Below are 15,950 nucleotides of genomic sequence, written 5' to 3'. Positions count from 1 at the left end.
CCCATGCAAGGACTGCACAAAACACTACATAGGACAAACAGGAAGACAGCTAACGATCCGTATCCATGAACACCAACTAGCCACGAAACGACACCACCAGCTATCCTTAGTAGCCACACACGCAGATGACAGGCAACATGAGTTCGACTGGGACAACACTACTATTATAGGACAAGCCAAACAGAGAACAGCCAGGGAATTCCTAGAGGCATGGCACTCATCCACAGATTCTATCAACAAACACATCAACCTGGACCCAATATACCGGCCACTGCAGTAGACAGCTGGAACTGACAACCGGAAGCAGCAGAGACAAACCACTATAAATACCAGAGGAAACAATACAGAAGCGCTTCACAGGAGGCTCCCAAGCACGGAGGATATCACCTAGACAGGGGACGAAACATCTGCAACACAAATTCCCAGCTCGGTGAACAGAACCACAAAAACGAGCACCCGAGCTATAAATCTTCTCACAAACTTGGAACATCAAGCGGTTCTTCATCCTCAAAGATGTTCAGGAGGTGAGAGAGAGGCGGGGAAAACTGTCCCAACTCCAGGAAAGTATGCAGAACCTGCTCCTGTTGCAGACGATGGGGATCGATGTCACGGAGGACCTCCAGGAGGTGGAGGGCCAGCAAGCCTCGCTCTTTGCCTCGGAGGCTTCCAAGATAATCTTCCGGTCCAGGGTCCACTCCGTGGAGCAGGATGAGACGTGCTCACGTTTGTTCGTCCAGAAGGTGCACAAAGAGAGACCCGTGCTCTGCCGCCTGAAGGAAGAAGATGGCTTGGTAACGTCATCTCAGGCTGACATCATGAGGATCAGCAAATCCTTCTATGCCAGTCTGTATGACTCGAAGCCAACCAAAAGCGTGGCCTCCCAGTCGTCCCTGTCCTCTATCACAGAGGTCTTAGACAACAGAACATGGGAGAGACTGGACCAGCCACTATCTCTGGACAAGCTGACCAAGGCCCTCAAGTCCTTCAAAAAGAATAAAACTCCTGGAAGCGACAGCTTACTGGTCAAGCTCTATTCTGCTCTGTGTGACCTGATGGGCCAGGACCTGCTGGAGGTGTATGTCAGTATGCTTCTGGCCGATACCATGAGTGAATCCATGAGGAAAGACATCATCACCCTCATCTACAAGCGGAAGGGGGAGAGGGAGGAAATCAGAAATTGAAGACGAATTTCACTATTAAATGCAGATTACAAAATCTTGGCAGAGGTCATCACCAACTGGGTCAGGTCTGCTCTGGGATCAGTGATCCACCCTGACTAAACCTGTGTAGTATTGGGAAGGAAGATCGCTGAGAGTCTTGCACTCCTCAGGGATACGATCGCTTATGTGCAGGACAGGGGGTTGGACACCTGCCTCATCAGCCTGGACCAGGAAAAAGCCTTTGGCAGGATATCTCATAAGTATATGAGAGATGTTCTCTCCAGGCTTTGGGGAGGGAATTTGCAATTGGATCAGACTGCTCTACACCAACGTTGTCAATGCAGTCCCAATCCATGGATGGGAATCAGATAGCTTCCCAGTCAGATCTGGAGTCAGGCATGGCTGCCCTCTCTCTCCTGCCTTGTTTGTGCTGCATAGAGCCATTTGGCGAGTCCATCAGAAGGATGTGAGCCTGAGAGGGGTGACTATGCCTGGCAGCAGGGGCCTGCAGGTTAAGGCCTCCTTGTACATGGATGACATCGCCGTTTTCTGCTCGGATCCACTGTCCGTGCACAGACTCTTGTGCATATGTGACCAGTTTGAACGGGCCTCAGGGGCCAAGGTCAACTGAGGTAAGAGCAAGGCCATGTTCTTTGGGAACTGGGCCGACCAATCCTCCATCCCCTTCACCGTCAGGACTGACCACCTGAAGGTGCTGGGTATTTGGTTCAGAGGGGCTAGGGCATGTGCCAAGTCTTGGGGGAAACGTATCAAGAAAGTGAGGCAGAAACTGGGCAGATGGAAGCTACGGTTGCTCTCCATCACGGGTAAAACCTGGTCATCAGGTGTGAGGCATTGTCAGTGTTGTTATGTGTGGCACAGGTCTGGCCTATTCCCAGAAACTGTGCCATTGCAGTCACTTGGGCCATCTTCCACTTTATGTGGAGATCAAAGATGGCCAGGGTCCGAAGGGACTCTATGTACAAAGCTCTGGACAACGGGGGAAAAAACACACCAAATACCACCCTCACCCTGATGGCATCCTTTGTGTGTGGCTGCATCAAGCTGTGCTTGGATCCCCGGTACACAAACACAAAGTGTCACTAAATACTGAGGTTGCAAAGTGTGGGCCTGGCCTCACTGCCACGGAATGCTCCAAGTAGTTGGACCGTTCCGTATCACCTGTCCTTCGTCGAGAAATTTATGAAGAAAAACACCTTTGACCACAAGTCCATCAAGAAGTGGGCAGCACGTAGTGTCCTTGAGACCCTTCGGGAAAAGGAGAGGGCGGATCCCGTCGAGCGGTTCCCTGGGCAGACTGTCAAAGTCATTTGGCAGAATGCCTCATTGCCAAAACTTTCCAACAAGTACCAAGACATGGTTTGGCTGGTGGTGAGATGGGCTCTGCCTGTGCGATCCTTTCTGCACGCCCGGACTCTCTGCCGCACCGCACGTTGCCCTTGAAGCGGCTGCGGAGGGGATGAGACTGTCACACACCTCCTTCTGGAATGTGCCTACGCAAAGGAGGTCTGGAGACGAATGCAGTGATGTCTGTCGAGGTTCATCCCGAGCAGCTCCGTGCTCTACGGTCTGTTCCCCGGGACACACACCAGGACGAACATCATCTGAGCCTGGAGGATCATCAACTTGATGAAAGACTCGCTTTGGTCAGTCGGAAACCTGTTGATCTTCCAGCTGAAGGAGCTGATCCTGACTGAGTGTTGTGGACTGGCACATTCCAAGATCCAGGACTACGTGTTGAGGGACGCACTGAAGTTTGGGGCAGCTGCCGCCAATGCGCGGTGGGGAAAGACCACCGTGTAACGTCTGCCTGCCAAAGAACAGGGGGCCCACTCAGTAAGTGGGCTCCACTGACACATCAGCTAAATATATGGATGGTAAACGTACAAACCTGTATATACAAATGATTAATTCCGATCTCTGTATGTAAAGAAATGGAACATATACATATGTATGGCATCACCAATTGTACAGGCCATCAAAATATTTTATGAATAAAGTATACTTTTGAAAATAAAAAAAAATGTCAGGGACTGAATGGTCCTGGCAGAATCCAAACTGAGCACCTGTGGGCAGGTCATTCCATTGCAAATGATACCTGATACCACTGATGATGATCCCTTCCATTGCCTTTTGAGGAGCAGAATTCTGGGTTTGATTTATCCTTGCCTCATGGGCCTGTCATATCTGGGCAATTTTCCTTATTGCCAGATTGATAACTATTGTAGATGTACTGAAACAGCTCGGCTACCTGTGTAGCTAGTTCTGGAGCGCAAGTATTCAATGCTATTGCTAAGGGCTGTTGGGGCAAGGCCACTGTGGGACTTAAAAATAAGGATTAGAATTTAAATGTTGTACTTTTTGAGCGTCTTGTGCCAATATAAGTCAGTGAAGAGGCTGACAAACCAGTAGGATAGAATATGAGTAGCTGTTTTAGTCAAATCTAAATTCATATAGAGGATACTAGTAGCTTAGTAGAAGAGTTAGAGTGTAAAGATGCACAGTCATTTAAAGTTGGAAGAATGAGGTTTGCTGATGGATAAAATGTAGGATTTAAATTCTGTTCATGGTTCTTTTTTCATTCATTCACAGAATGAGGGCATTGCTGGCTAAGCCACTATTTATTGCCCATCTTTAATTACCCAGAGGGCACTTCAGAGTCAACCATATTGCCATAGCTCTGTAGTCACTTGTAGGCCTGGCCAGCTAAAGACAGCAGTTTCCTTCCCAAAAAGACACTAGTGAATCAGTTAGGTTTTACAACAATTGACAGTGATTTCATGGTCATCGTTGATTTTAATTACAGATTATCTTTTTTCAGTTGAATGCAAATGCAATCATCTGCTGTGTTGGGATTAGAACATGGATCCTGTGAATTATTTGGGCTCTGGAATGCTGGCCCAGCAACAATACTACTACACTATCACCACCCCTCCAAATAGAGCCATGTGATTACTTGTAATCACTTGAGAGTGCTAATGGGGCTTTAGTTTAATATCTATGGACTGGGGCTTGAACTTTCAGCCCTATGATTTTAAAGCCCAATGAGCTTGCTTTAAAATTCTATCTGAATGAGGGTCCAATGCCATCTTGGAGCTGTGCGATATTGTTCCTGGCAATGGCTTTTCCATCAGTTTTGAAGCAATCTGTAAACTGTGCGTAATACTGTTATCAGAGCCAACAAGTTACAAAACAGGCTGAAAATATGCAATCTGCCTGACATTGCCATTTTAACATGTAATTATTTATTTTATTATTATTGCAACCTTTGTAAATTTATTTCAGTCAAAGTCCCTTTTGTTTATTTTGCTGATAACTTGAGAAATGGTGATGTTGAATATTAATGCATTTCCCAATTTTAACTCAAAGCCATAAAGACTATATATTCTGACTCAATGATTTTTCTTTGTCAGTAGAACTTTTTGACCTGGGAAATAAATGGTGACATCTTGAAAAATGTTCATATTACAGACGAGGATGTGCTTGAAGTCTCAAAATGCGTAAAGGTGGATAAATCCCCAGGCCTTGATCAGATGTACCCAAGAACTCAGGGAAGCTAGGGAAGTGATTGCAGGGCCTCTTGCTGAGATATTTGTATCGTCGATAGTCACAGGTGAGATGCTGGAAGACTGGAGGTTGGCTGATGTGGTGCCAGTATTTAAGAAAGGTGGTAAGGAAAAGCCAGGGAACTATAGACTGGTGAGCCTGACATCGGTAGTGGGCAAGTTGTTGGAGGGAATTCTGAGGGACAGGATTCACATGCATTTGGAAATGTAAGGACTAATTATGGACAATCAATATGGCTTTGTGCATTGGAAATCATGTTTGACTAACCTGATTGAGTTTTTTGAAGAAGTAACAAAGAGGATTGATGAGGGCAGAGAAGTGGGTGTGGTCTATATGGACTTCAAAAAGGCGTTTGACAAGGTTCCTCATGCTAGACTGGCTAGCAAGGATAGATTATGTAGAATACAGGGAGAACTAGCCAATTGGATACAGGACTGGCTCAAAGGTAAAAGACAGAGGATGGTGGTGGGGGGCTGCCTTTCAGACTGGAGGCCTGTGACCAGTGGGGTGGTACAAGGATCCACTGCTTTTTGTCACTTATATAAATAAGTTGGATGTGAACATAGCAGATAAAGTTAGTAAGTTTGCAGATGACACCAAAATTGGAGATGTAGTGGACAGCAAAGAAGGCTACCTTAGGGTACAAATGGATCTTGATCAGATGGGCCAGTGTGCCGAGCAGTGGCAAATGGAGTTTAATTTAGGTAAATGTGAAGTGCTGCATTTTGAAAGGCAAATCAGGACAGGACGTATACACTTAGTGGTAAGGTCCTAGGGAATGTTGGGGATCAAACAGACCTTGGAGTGCAGATTCATAGTTCCTTGAAAGTGGAGTTTCAGATAGGTAGGATTGTGAAGAAGGCATTTGGTATGCTTTTCTTTATTGGTCAGAGCATCAATTATAGGAGTTGGGATGTCATGTTGCAGCTGTACAGAATATTGGTTAGGGCACTTTTGAAATATTGTGTGCAGTTCTAGTTTCCCTCCTCTCGGAAGGATGTTGTGAAACTTGAAAGGGTTCAGAAAAGATTAACTGGGATGTTACCAGGGTTGGTGGGTTTAAGCAATAAGGAGAGGCCAAACAAGCTAGGGCCTTTTTCCTTGGAGTGTCAGAGGCTGAGGGGTGATCTTATAGAGGTTTATGACATCATGAGGGACATGAATAGGATAAGTAGAGAAGGAGGGGAATTCAGAACTACAAACCACAGGTGTAGGCTGAAAGGAGAGAAGTTTAAAAGGGACCTAAGGGCCAAAGTTTTCACAGAAGGTGGTGTGTGTGTGGAATGAGCTGCAAGAGAAAGTGGTGGAATCTGGTACAATTACACTTAAAAGGCATCTGGCTGGGTACATGAATAGGAAGGGTTTAGAGGGATATGGGCCATGCTGGCAAATGGGATTAGATTAGTTTAGGATATTCGGTGGGCATAGACCAGTTAGACCGAAGGGTCTGTTTCCCTGCTGTACATCTTCATGACTGTATGACTCTTGTTCACCTCAAGGACTGCCATTGTCTCCAATCTGATCTTTGTCTAAAATGGACAGGTGTTAGATTTCAGCACGTAAGGTATAGAGAAGAACAGTCCATTTGGGACCATGAATTTACTCTGTTATTAGAATTGTGTTTTAGTCTCTAATCCATTTTTCTTACTAGTCCCTTTACTTTTTGGTTTATTTAGAGCCCAAAAGTGTATTCATCTTAGTCTTGAAGATATTCAATGACTAAGAATCCACAGCGTTCTAGGCTAACAAATTCTAAGCGTTCTGAATGAAGAAAGTTCTCCTCAGTGTAGAATGGCCAACATGTTTTCCTGGGACCATACTCTAGACCTTTAAACTTTCCAGCCAGGGGGACACAACTTCTCAGCATCTCTGCATCCAAGCCTTCCCAGATATTCTGTATTTCAATTATGTCACCTCTCACTCTTCTAATTCCCAGAGAGTTTAGGTCCATTCCCTTTGACCTTTCCTCATTGAAGTGTTATAGCTGAGATACGTGTATGGTGGTTCATGAGGGTAAGATTTTTGTTTATCTATTAGCGTTTCTGATTCAACTTGGATCATGTCTTTTCACTACTTTGTCGTCCAATGCCAATAGTGCCAAGCCGTTCTCGGATATTCAGGTCTCTCTTAACAAAAGCATTCCATAGCCTTATAACAATAGTCCTTGCCCCAATTAACAAACTTTTGCACTTCAGGCCACCAGCTGTCACCATGTCAGTCATTTTGAATGAATGCTTAAAGACTACATTAATTCTGTTGATTCAGTTGGAAGTTCAAAGACTGTAGAACAATCTAAGTTTTACCAACATTCATCCCTGAACCAACACCAAGAAAAATACCATTTGACAGTATATTCATATAACCTAACTCTGGCAGTTAATATTTAACTTCATCGCTTAACATCTTCCTACTTCACTGTTTTATTTTATCTTTATTTTCTACGGGAAACCTTTTGATATGAGAGCCCTCAAGCCACTCTTAATTACGAATCTCCACACATCAAAGTTGCACTGAACGCCAATGTTATTTTCTGCTGTGAAATTATTGTAATGTTACTCACATCTTGTTATATGGGTTGTTGAATGAATCTTCATGGGTCTGAAGTCCATTTGAACACAAAGAAATACTGTGTAAACCATAGTTTGTTGGAAGCAAATTTTGAGCAAGTATATTGCAGTAAGCTTAGAAACTAAAGTGATGTATTGTTAAAACATTGTGTGTTTGTGTAGTATTCTATCTGGGGTCACCATGAAAGTCCTTCCTTCTCAATCTTGCCTCTCACCTGAGGCGAGGTGACCCTCAGGTTAAACTCAACACCAGTTGTCTCTCAATGAGAGAGCAACGTCATGGTCCTCTGGGACAATGCCAACTTTATTAATTTATTCTCACACAGTGAGAGATGTTGTGCCAAGTAAAACTCCCATAGGCCAGTCAAACACTCCCATGGCCAGTGCAGCACAGAATAGATATAATGCTATGTCCTTCCTGTCCATCAAACACTGTCGGGACCGATACAGCATGGGCTAGATTTGGAATAAAATCTCAAACAGTGGCCATTTCGTTGATTGTTATTTCTACACCTGATAACTTGATAATTTTTAGAGAGTTCACAACCTACATTTGTGAAACAGAGTCATCAAATCGAACAGTCACTCCCATCTCACCTCAGGAATTTAGCTGTTTTGTCCATATTTGTACCAGGTCTGTATTAAGGTCAGATACTGAGTGGCCCTGGCAGAACCCAAACTGTGTGTCAGTAAGCAGGTTATTTCTGAGCATGTGTTGCTTGATAGCCCTGTTGATGATGAGATGATCAAGAGTAGACTGATGGGATGTTAATTGACAAAGCGAGATTTTATATACAGGACATAGCTGATCAATTTTCCACATGGTCGGGTAGATGTCAATGAACTACCTGGTCTGGTTTACATGTGACTCCAGACCCACAGCAAAAAGGTTCATTTTTAATACCCAGTTGACAGTTAGGGATGGCCAGTAAGTTCTGGCCCAGCCAATACAACCCACATCTTATGGATTTTTATACAAAACACAAATGTGCAGTCTCTCAAGCCAGGGACTTGACTTTTCCATATTAGAATTATGGGATCATAACAACTTCAAACAGAAAAATTTGTAGGTCCATAAACAAAGAGAAGGGAGTTGGATTATTTCTCTTGGTAAAAATCACCACAGATTGACTGAGTGATCTGATAATACTATGACTCTGCGGCATTTGCAGTATCAGTGTCACCTGCTGATTGAGGGCTGCACTTGTTTTGGCATTTTCAATAAAGCAGGAGAAGCTTTCACAAAACGCTTAGGTGTTGATGCTAACTTTTCTCTGTATCATCTTGGCAATGTCTTGAGCTATCTGTGGTGGTTCAGTAGTTAGCACCTGGGTTCAATCCCAGGCGTGGTGGTCTGTGTGGAGTTTGCACATTCTCCCTGTGTCTTTGTGGGTTTCTTCCAGGTGCTGCAGTTTCCTCCCAACAGTCCAAAGATGTACAGGGTTAGCGTGGATTGACCATATTAAATTGCCCCATAGTGTCCGCAGATGTGTAGAATAGGTGAATTAGCCATAGTAAGTATGGGGTTATGGGGATAGGATGGGGTGCTCTTTGGAGGGTTGGTAAAGACATGATGGGCTGAATGACCTCTTTCTGCACTTTTGGGTTTCTATGATTCTGTCTGGAGTCCAGAATAGCATTCCCAAGTACAATGCTGCATCGAGCCTTCAGAAACCAGGTTTTCTTTCAGAAGGAGGTTCCAGTCTTGGAGGCCTCTTAATAATTGGACTAATCTGTAGTGAGCCAAACCTCAGTAACAACATGAAGTTACCTCTTCATAAACCTTCTGTTTCATTCCAGTCAATATCCAAAAATTAAATTTTACAAACAATTCCTGAAGGAATCCATTCCAAGAGTGGTACTGAGGAGCGCAGGGAATAGTCCTAGTGTAAACTGTGGGAACAATACAGTAATAGGACATGGACAGAAAGGGTTTAGGGGAGTAGGGGTTGGAATGAGAGAGAGAGAGAGACAAGGAATAAGGCGGGACATTGTGATGTAGAGAAATTGGGTGAGGAGAGGAATAGACACGGGATTGGGGAAGGGAAGAAAGTGCGGAGGGAGAATGAAAACAATGCGAGGTAGGCGAATACGTTCTGAGAGTGAGAGCTGCACTGGGGATGGGGTAATACTGCACAGATTTGGCTGGAGTCTGGATCAGTGCTTCTTTTGCTGATCTCATGTCTTGTACATTTTCACAAGTCAGCTACATTAACATTACCACAGTAATGTTTAGCATATCCATATTTAATTAACATAATAATAAATATCCAAAATAACATTCGTACAAAGCAGAAAATCACCTTGATGAGATGCAACCATATTTCCTTTCCCTCCCTAAAAGAATCTGAGGTGAGGTCAGAAAGCACAGATTTATGTTTATGTGCTGCATTGCACAGCACAGGAAGGTGCCAGCCTGTGTTCAGCTCAGTCAAGTCAGCATGAGGGATACAAAGGTAGATTCAATACAGAGGTAAGGGAAGGAACCAGCCTGAAACCCTACTCCTAATTACCATCAGGTGTTCCATTGCAGGAATGTCCCTTCCCTTCACCCAGCCAATATCTGGTGTGACAAGTTAATTTGACACCCTGTGAGACACACACACACAGTAATTGACCCCCGCTGATCTTCATGCAGGGTTCCTAGCCTTAAGGTCAAAACCAAATATAACAAATAATTAACTGTGATCTTTTAATGGAACTAACTTTTAAGGAAATAAAAAATGACTATACACGATGTCATAATCAGATTGCTGCAGACCAGTTCTGTTTGTGAGTCCAATGCATGGTTTCTGGAGTGGAGAAGGTGAGGTGTTAATCAGACCAGGAGAACTTAAACAGTGTATGTTTCCGTCTACAGCTTTAACATTTTGATCTGAAGAATAAAAACAGAATATTGAATTGAATTATTGAATTGAATTGAATATAAAAAACAGTCTTTTACAGTCAGCAGTGTTGCCTCACAGCACCAGGGTCCCAGGTTCAATTTCAGCCTCGGGCGACTGTCTGCATGGAGTTTGCACATTCTCCCTGTGTCTGCGTGGGTTTCCTCCTGGTGGTCCGGTTTTCTCCCACAGTTCAAAAATGTGCAGCTTAGGTGAATTGGCCATACTAAATTGCCCATAGCGTTAAGTGCATTAGTCAGAGGGAAATTGGTCTGGGTGGGTTGCTCTTCGGAGGGTCAATGTGGACTAGTTGGGCCGAAGGGCCTGTTTCCACACTGTAGGGAATCTAATCTATTCTAATCTGGCAAAGCAGCGCAATGACAAAGGGGAGGGAATGATGCTTCCCTTGTTTAAAGCTATGCATCTGGAGTAACAGTGTCCACTTCTGGCCACCTTATGTCAGGAAAGTTGGAGACCCAGACTGGGATGAAGAGAAATGTCTTCACTGAAAGGGAAGTCTATCTTTGGAATTCTCTACCCCAGAGGGTTGAGGCCGCTCCATCGTTGAATATATTTAAGGCTCAGATTGACAGATCTTTCTCTCTCGAAGTATACTGAGAGTGGGTGTGAAATAACCATTTTGAATGCTGGAGCAGGTATGATGAGTCGAAATGTCTGTCCTGCTCCTAGTTTTATCTTCCTCATATATTTGATTAAATGCCTCTAAAATGAGCAGAAGGTTGCAGCCCACCTGAATGTGGGGCTGAAAAAAACAGACATTTCTGCCCCATTATCCTGCATTAAATGTTGGGATTGCTGTAGTCTGCAGCTTGATTCCCATTAATTCCCCCACCCTCACTCCCACTCCCAAGTCAGTCAGTTGTTAGGCACTCCACTCATTAACAGTCTTTGCTCAGCTTCCAAGCAAACTGACCGCTGTTACACCCCCAAAACACACTCACACCCACCTACCATTGGGTAGCAACCTCTCAGGTCACATTGAGGTCTATAAGATGCTGATGGGTACGGCAAAGTACACATAAAATGGATGGTTCCCCTTATGGGGCAATCTATAACGAGTGGTCATAGTTTTAGACTAAGTGGTAGCAGTGTAAAATAAGATGAGAAATTACTTCTTTCAAAGGATCATGATTCTGCAGAATTCACTGTCCCAGGATGCAGTGGATGTTGGGACATTGAGTAAATTTAAGGAGGAGATGGACAGATTTGTAATTAGTAACAGGTTGAAGGGGAGGAGCAGGAAAGTGGAATTGAGGCCAGGATGAGATCAGCCATGATTGTATGAAATGGAGCAGGAAAGGCTGAATTGCCTACTCCTGCTCCAAGAGTTTAGGACACAGACAAAGGTCTTGCTCTTTTCCATTCTGGGCCCTGGAATATGAAGAGATTACAAAATAAAGTCTTACCTTGAAAGATGAGTTCATGTCCTCTGTTCTGGGGAATGGCTCTTCAATTCTGAGTATCTGGGGAGACATGAGTATTTGAACACAACTGTTATAAAGTCTTTTGATCACAGCATTGAAAAGTCTACATCTACTTCTGGTCCATAGCACTGACAGTGTTCTGCAGACAGAGGTCCCTGTGAGATGTTGCAAACCAGCCTTCACACCGCCTGTAACACCCAATTCCAATTCCCACAGTGTCCCAGATCCCAGCTCTTCTGTGTCTCACAGTATCAGAAAACCTCAGCTCCCTCACTGTCCATATCCCACATCATCTCAAAGCCCAACAACCAATACCTCTGCATCTCAAAGCAACCCCAAGTACTGTAGGTTCTCAGCATTGGAAATCTTGCATTCTTTCAGTTCATCAGGTTGGAGATTTGGGGGCGTTGGGGAGGGGAGAGAACATTTGTTAACCTTTGGTTGTCTAACAAAAATATTAAGCTGTGTTTAAAATAAATTCCTTTCACTATCGTTTGGAGATAACTTGTCACACTTTAGTCGCTGGTCATGTCATTCTGACTTAAGGAACATCCCAAAAGATTAGAGCTTGAAAAGCATTGAATCTTACCGTGAACATTTGCAGCAGCAAGGTTGCTGAGAGTTAAACCTTGGGATACACGCCACTCCCAGTTGTCCTCCTCCCACCATTTCAATATCTGATTTGGGGTCTTCGTCCTGCTGGATTACAAACATTTCAACCTGTGTTAGTAATATGCAAATGTACAGACTTGGAGTGACACTGAACATTACCTTATGGATCCTGTCTTCAGAGGCATCTTGGACAAGGGTTTAGGAATCAGACTTAATTCCACTTTCTATTAATTTAAAAGTACTTGAACATCCATCAATATTTATGGTTGATCCTCTGAGAGCTCAAGATGAGTCTTCTCTTTGTCCTCACATATCATCTGCTTCATGTGTTCAGAAATGTTATCATGTGCCCCTCAGGTGGAATTTGAACCTGGGTCTCCAAGGGTAGGGACACTACCACTCATCGTGGTGAGCTGTTCCTTGAACTGATCACTTGGACACATGTGAGGGTGGTTAACAGACTACATACAGTAGTGTGGGAAGTCTCATTGAACAAACTGAGTGATTCACGAAAATATTTGTGGATTATTTGGGTCTTTACAAGAATCCAGTAACACCATAGCCACTTTAACTAGAGCCAATTGCTTATTTACAGAGTTCTTAAATAGAATTCAGAGTCTCAAACTGCCATTGTGGAATTAAGTGCAGATTCTCAGGAATATTACTCCATAGACATTGAGCCACAAAGAAGGAAATGTTAGCGGCGGTGACTAAAATACCTTGATAAATGGTTTCGCTTGACCATATGTTGGTATCTTGTACAATACACAGTCAGCACTATCAATGTGACTATGATTATCAGAACCACCACTACTGTCACGATGATGAGAGTCAATATATGGACCGGGAATTGACAGTTTTCTCCAATGTACCAGTAATCCTTTGATGTATCACATCTGAAACCAAAAAAGAAATGGTCAGGCAAAATGAAGTTACTGAATTAAAATATAGATCTAGAATAAATGTTCTTCTGCCCCATCTTATCAAACACTTGCAGGATAGGTATAGCAGAGGTTAGATATCAAGTACAATTTCATCTATTATTGTTCCCCATTGAATATCCTAGCATTGTTTAGTTACAGAGTAAAACTCTATCTGCACTGTCTCATCTAACACACCTCATATTGTTTAGTTACAGAGTAAAGTTCCATTTGCATTGTCTTAGCAAGCACTACTACACCAAATGCATAGCCAATGCGTTTATTTCATCATTTCATCATTCATGGAACATTTCATCAAAACAGCAACCCATAAGGCTTGTGTGACATGTCTCCACTTCATGCATCAACCACCTTGATATGTGTAAGTGGAATTGCCAATTTAAAATCAATTGTACTGAATGCTGAATTTACACCACCTATACAAGGTTCCAGTTTCATGTCAGTTTCATTCAGTGTGGTTGGCAGTGACTCTGCTGAGGCCTTGCAAGCCCATTATTTGTACTACCATCTTTGCAGGGAGAATGGGGATGGGCAGTAAATGCTTCAAACAGAGTAGGAGAGGAGGATAAGAAGTCTTTGACCTTTATAGTGAACTTCAGTTAGGAGATGATGACACACTGGTAATGTCACTGAATTAGTTCTGTGAGCAAAGGATCAAAACCCATTGCAGTAGATGGTGAAATCTGAATTCAATAAAAAGCGATCCTGATGGTACTCTTGTTGACATTGTTGATGATTATTATTATTAAATTAATGGTTCATTAATGCTTTTTAGGGAAGGAAATCTGCCATCCTTATCTGGTCTGGCCTTCTATGGTTCCAGACCCACAGCAAAGTGGCTGACTATTAACTGCCCTCTGAACAATAAATACTGGTCTAGCTAGTGACACTCGCGTTTCATGAATTCATTGTAAAAAATTGAAGTCTTTCATTCCATCAGTCTTTCTTAGATCCAATCTCTGGAAGAGAGGTGAGATTTTTGTTTAAGTTTTAGTTTTTTCAAGAAAGGTATGACATGAGTCAGATATGTCATGCAAGGTAATTAACAAACATAAATCGATAGTTAACAGCATTGTATAAAGAAACTGCAGGTGAATCTTTTGCAGTCACACCCATTGGTTAGGGCACTGAGTAATACTTATAGTCCCAGATGTTTTATTCCAACCTCCCCAGCTAAACTGCAATTTTTCTGTATTCCAGCTTCTTTAAAACAAGTAACAATAATGTTCCTGATTGTTAACCCCAATCAAACCGAATAAAAGCTCACAGCTCTTTGTAATTTCAAAGTGATTTTTTTTGTTGGTTTGTCTGCAGCACTGCCCAGGAAATTAAACCTTAAATATCAAGACCGCAAGACAATTCTGCAGGTTCAGCAGCCCTGGACCTCACTAGGTTAACCATTTATGAGTTAAACACAAGAATATCAATCAAAACTTACAAGCATTTGGGACCCTTTGCTGTGAGCTCACATTTCCCGTATCGGCACTGCAAGTGATCTTTATGGTCACTGTAACATCTTGATACACAGATCCAGCCCGAAGATGTATTTACAGCTGCAAAATAGTCCTTGAAATTGTCTTTGACATACGTAGAGCAATCAACTGTTGAACAGTTAATGGAAAACAAAATCACGCTTTTGGCAATGTATTTCTCACATCTCACAAACGTTTTAGAACATAGAAAGGTACAGCACAGAAGAGGCCCTTTGGCCTACAATTTTGAGCCGAGGATTAATCCTAATGTAAAATAAAATAACCTTACCTACGCACCCCTCAATTCACTGCGATCCATTTGCATGACCAGCAGGTGCTTAAATGTCCTTAATGACTCTGCTTCCATCACGACTGCTGGCAACACGTTCCATGCATTCATAACTCTCTGCGTAAAGAACCTACCTCTGACATCTCCTCTATACCTTCCTCCTAATATCTTTAAACTATAACCCCTCTTTCCAGTCAATCCTGCCCTAGGGAAAAGTCTCTGGCTATTGACTCCATCCATGCTTCTTATTACCTTGTATACCTCGATCAGGTCACCTCTCTTCCTCCTTCTCTTCAGAGAGAAAAATGCAAGCTTAGTCAACCTCTCTTCATAATACAAGCCCTCCAGTCCAGGCAGCATCCTGGTAAACCATCTTTGCACCCTCTCCAAAGCCTTTGTATCTTTCCTCTAGTAGGGCAACCAGAATTGGACACAATATTCCAATTGTGGTCTCACTAGGGACTTGTAGAGCCGTAGCAAAACCTCGCGGCTCTTAAACTCGATTCCCCATTAATGAAAGCCAAAACACCATATGCTTTCTTAACAACCCTATCCACTTGGGTGGCAACCTTGAAGGTTCTATGTACTTGAACACCAAGATCCCTCTTTTCCTCCACACTGCCAAAAATCCTGCCTTTAATCCTATATTCAGCATTCAAGTTCAACCTTCCAAAATGCATCACTTTGCATTTATCCAGGTTGAACTCCATCTGCCATTTCTCAGCCCAGCTCTGCATCCTTTCTATGTCACGCTGCAGCCTGCAACAGCCCTCAATACATACTATCAACGGCACCTCCAACCTTTGTGGTCATCTGCAAATTTACTAACCCACCCCTCAATCTCCTCATCCAAGTCATTTATAAAAACTACAAAGAGCAGAGGCCAAGAACAGAGCCTTGTGGCAGACCACTCAACACTGATGTCCAGGCAGAACACTTTCCATCTACAACCACTCTCTGACTTCGGTCAGCCAACCAATTTTAAATCCAG

At 43.2% G+C, this 15,950-nt stretch overlaps 1 protein-coding gene across 36 annotated transcripts in view; it reads right to left on the bottom strand.

The window, feature by feature from the left end:
• Nucleotides 1-8,862: 8,862 nt before the first annotated feature.
• Nucleotides 8,863-15,950, bottom strand: part of LOC122544297 (mucin-3A-like) — a 141,580-nt gene continuing 134,492 nt past the window's right edge. For 34 of the 36 annotated variants that reach the window (XM_043683397.1, XM_043683424.1, XM_043683419.1 and 31 more), the window contains 5 exons: nucleotides 14,637-14,799; nucleotides 12,977-13,153; nucleotides 12,235-12,344; nucleotides 11,628-11,684; nucleotides 8,863-10,190 (listed from right to left, as the gene is read on the bottom strand). In XM_043683397.1, the coding sequence (XP_043539332.1) occupies nucleotides 11,671-11,684; nucleotides 12,235-12,344; nucleotides 12,977-13,153; nucleotides 14,637-14,799 (464 nt within the window). In that variant the 3' untranslated portion in view covers nucleotides 8,863-10,190; nucleotides 11,628-11,670. The remainder of the gene's footprint in view (nucleotides 10,191-11,627; nucleotides 11,685-12,234; nucleotides 12,345-12,976; nucleotides 13,154-14,636; nucleotides 14,800-15,950) is intronic. The other 2 variants (XM_043683389.1, XM_043683422.1) reach the window with 2 other exon arrangements.

Source organism: Chiloscyllium plagiosum, chromosome 48, assembly GCF_004010195.1.
Source record: "Chiloscyllium plagiosum isolate BGI_BamShark_2017 chromosome 48, ASM401019v2, whole genome shotgun sequence".
Lineage (NCBI taxonomy): Eukaryota > Metazoa > Chordata > Chondrichthyes > Orectolobiformes > Hemiscylliidae > Chiloscyllium > Chiloscyllium plagiosum.
This window is presented reverse-complemented; position numbering and strand designations above follow the sequence as displayed.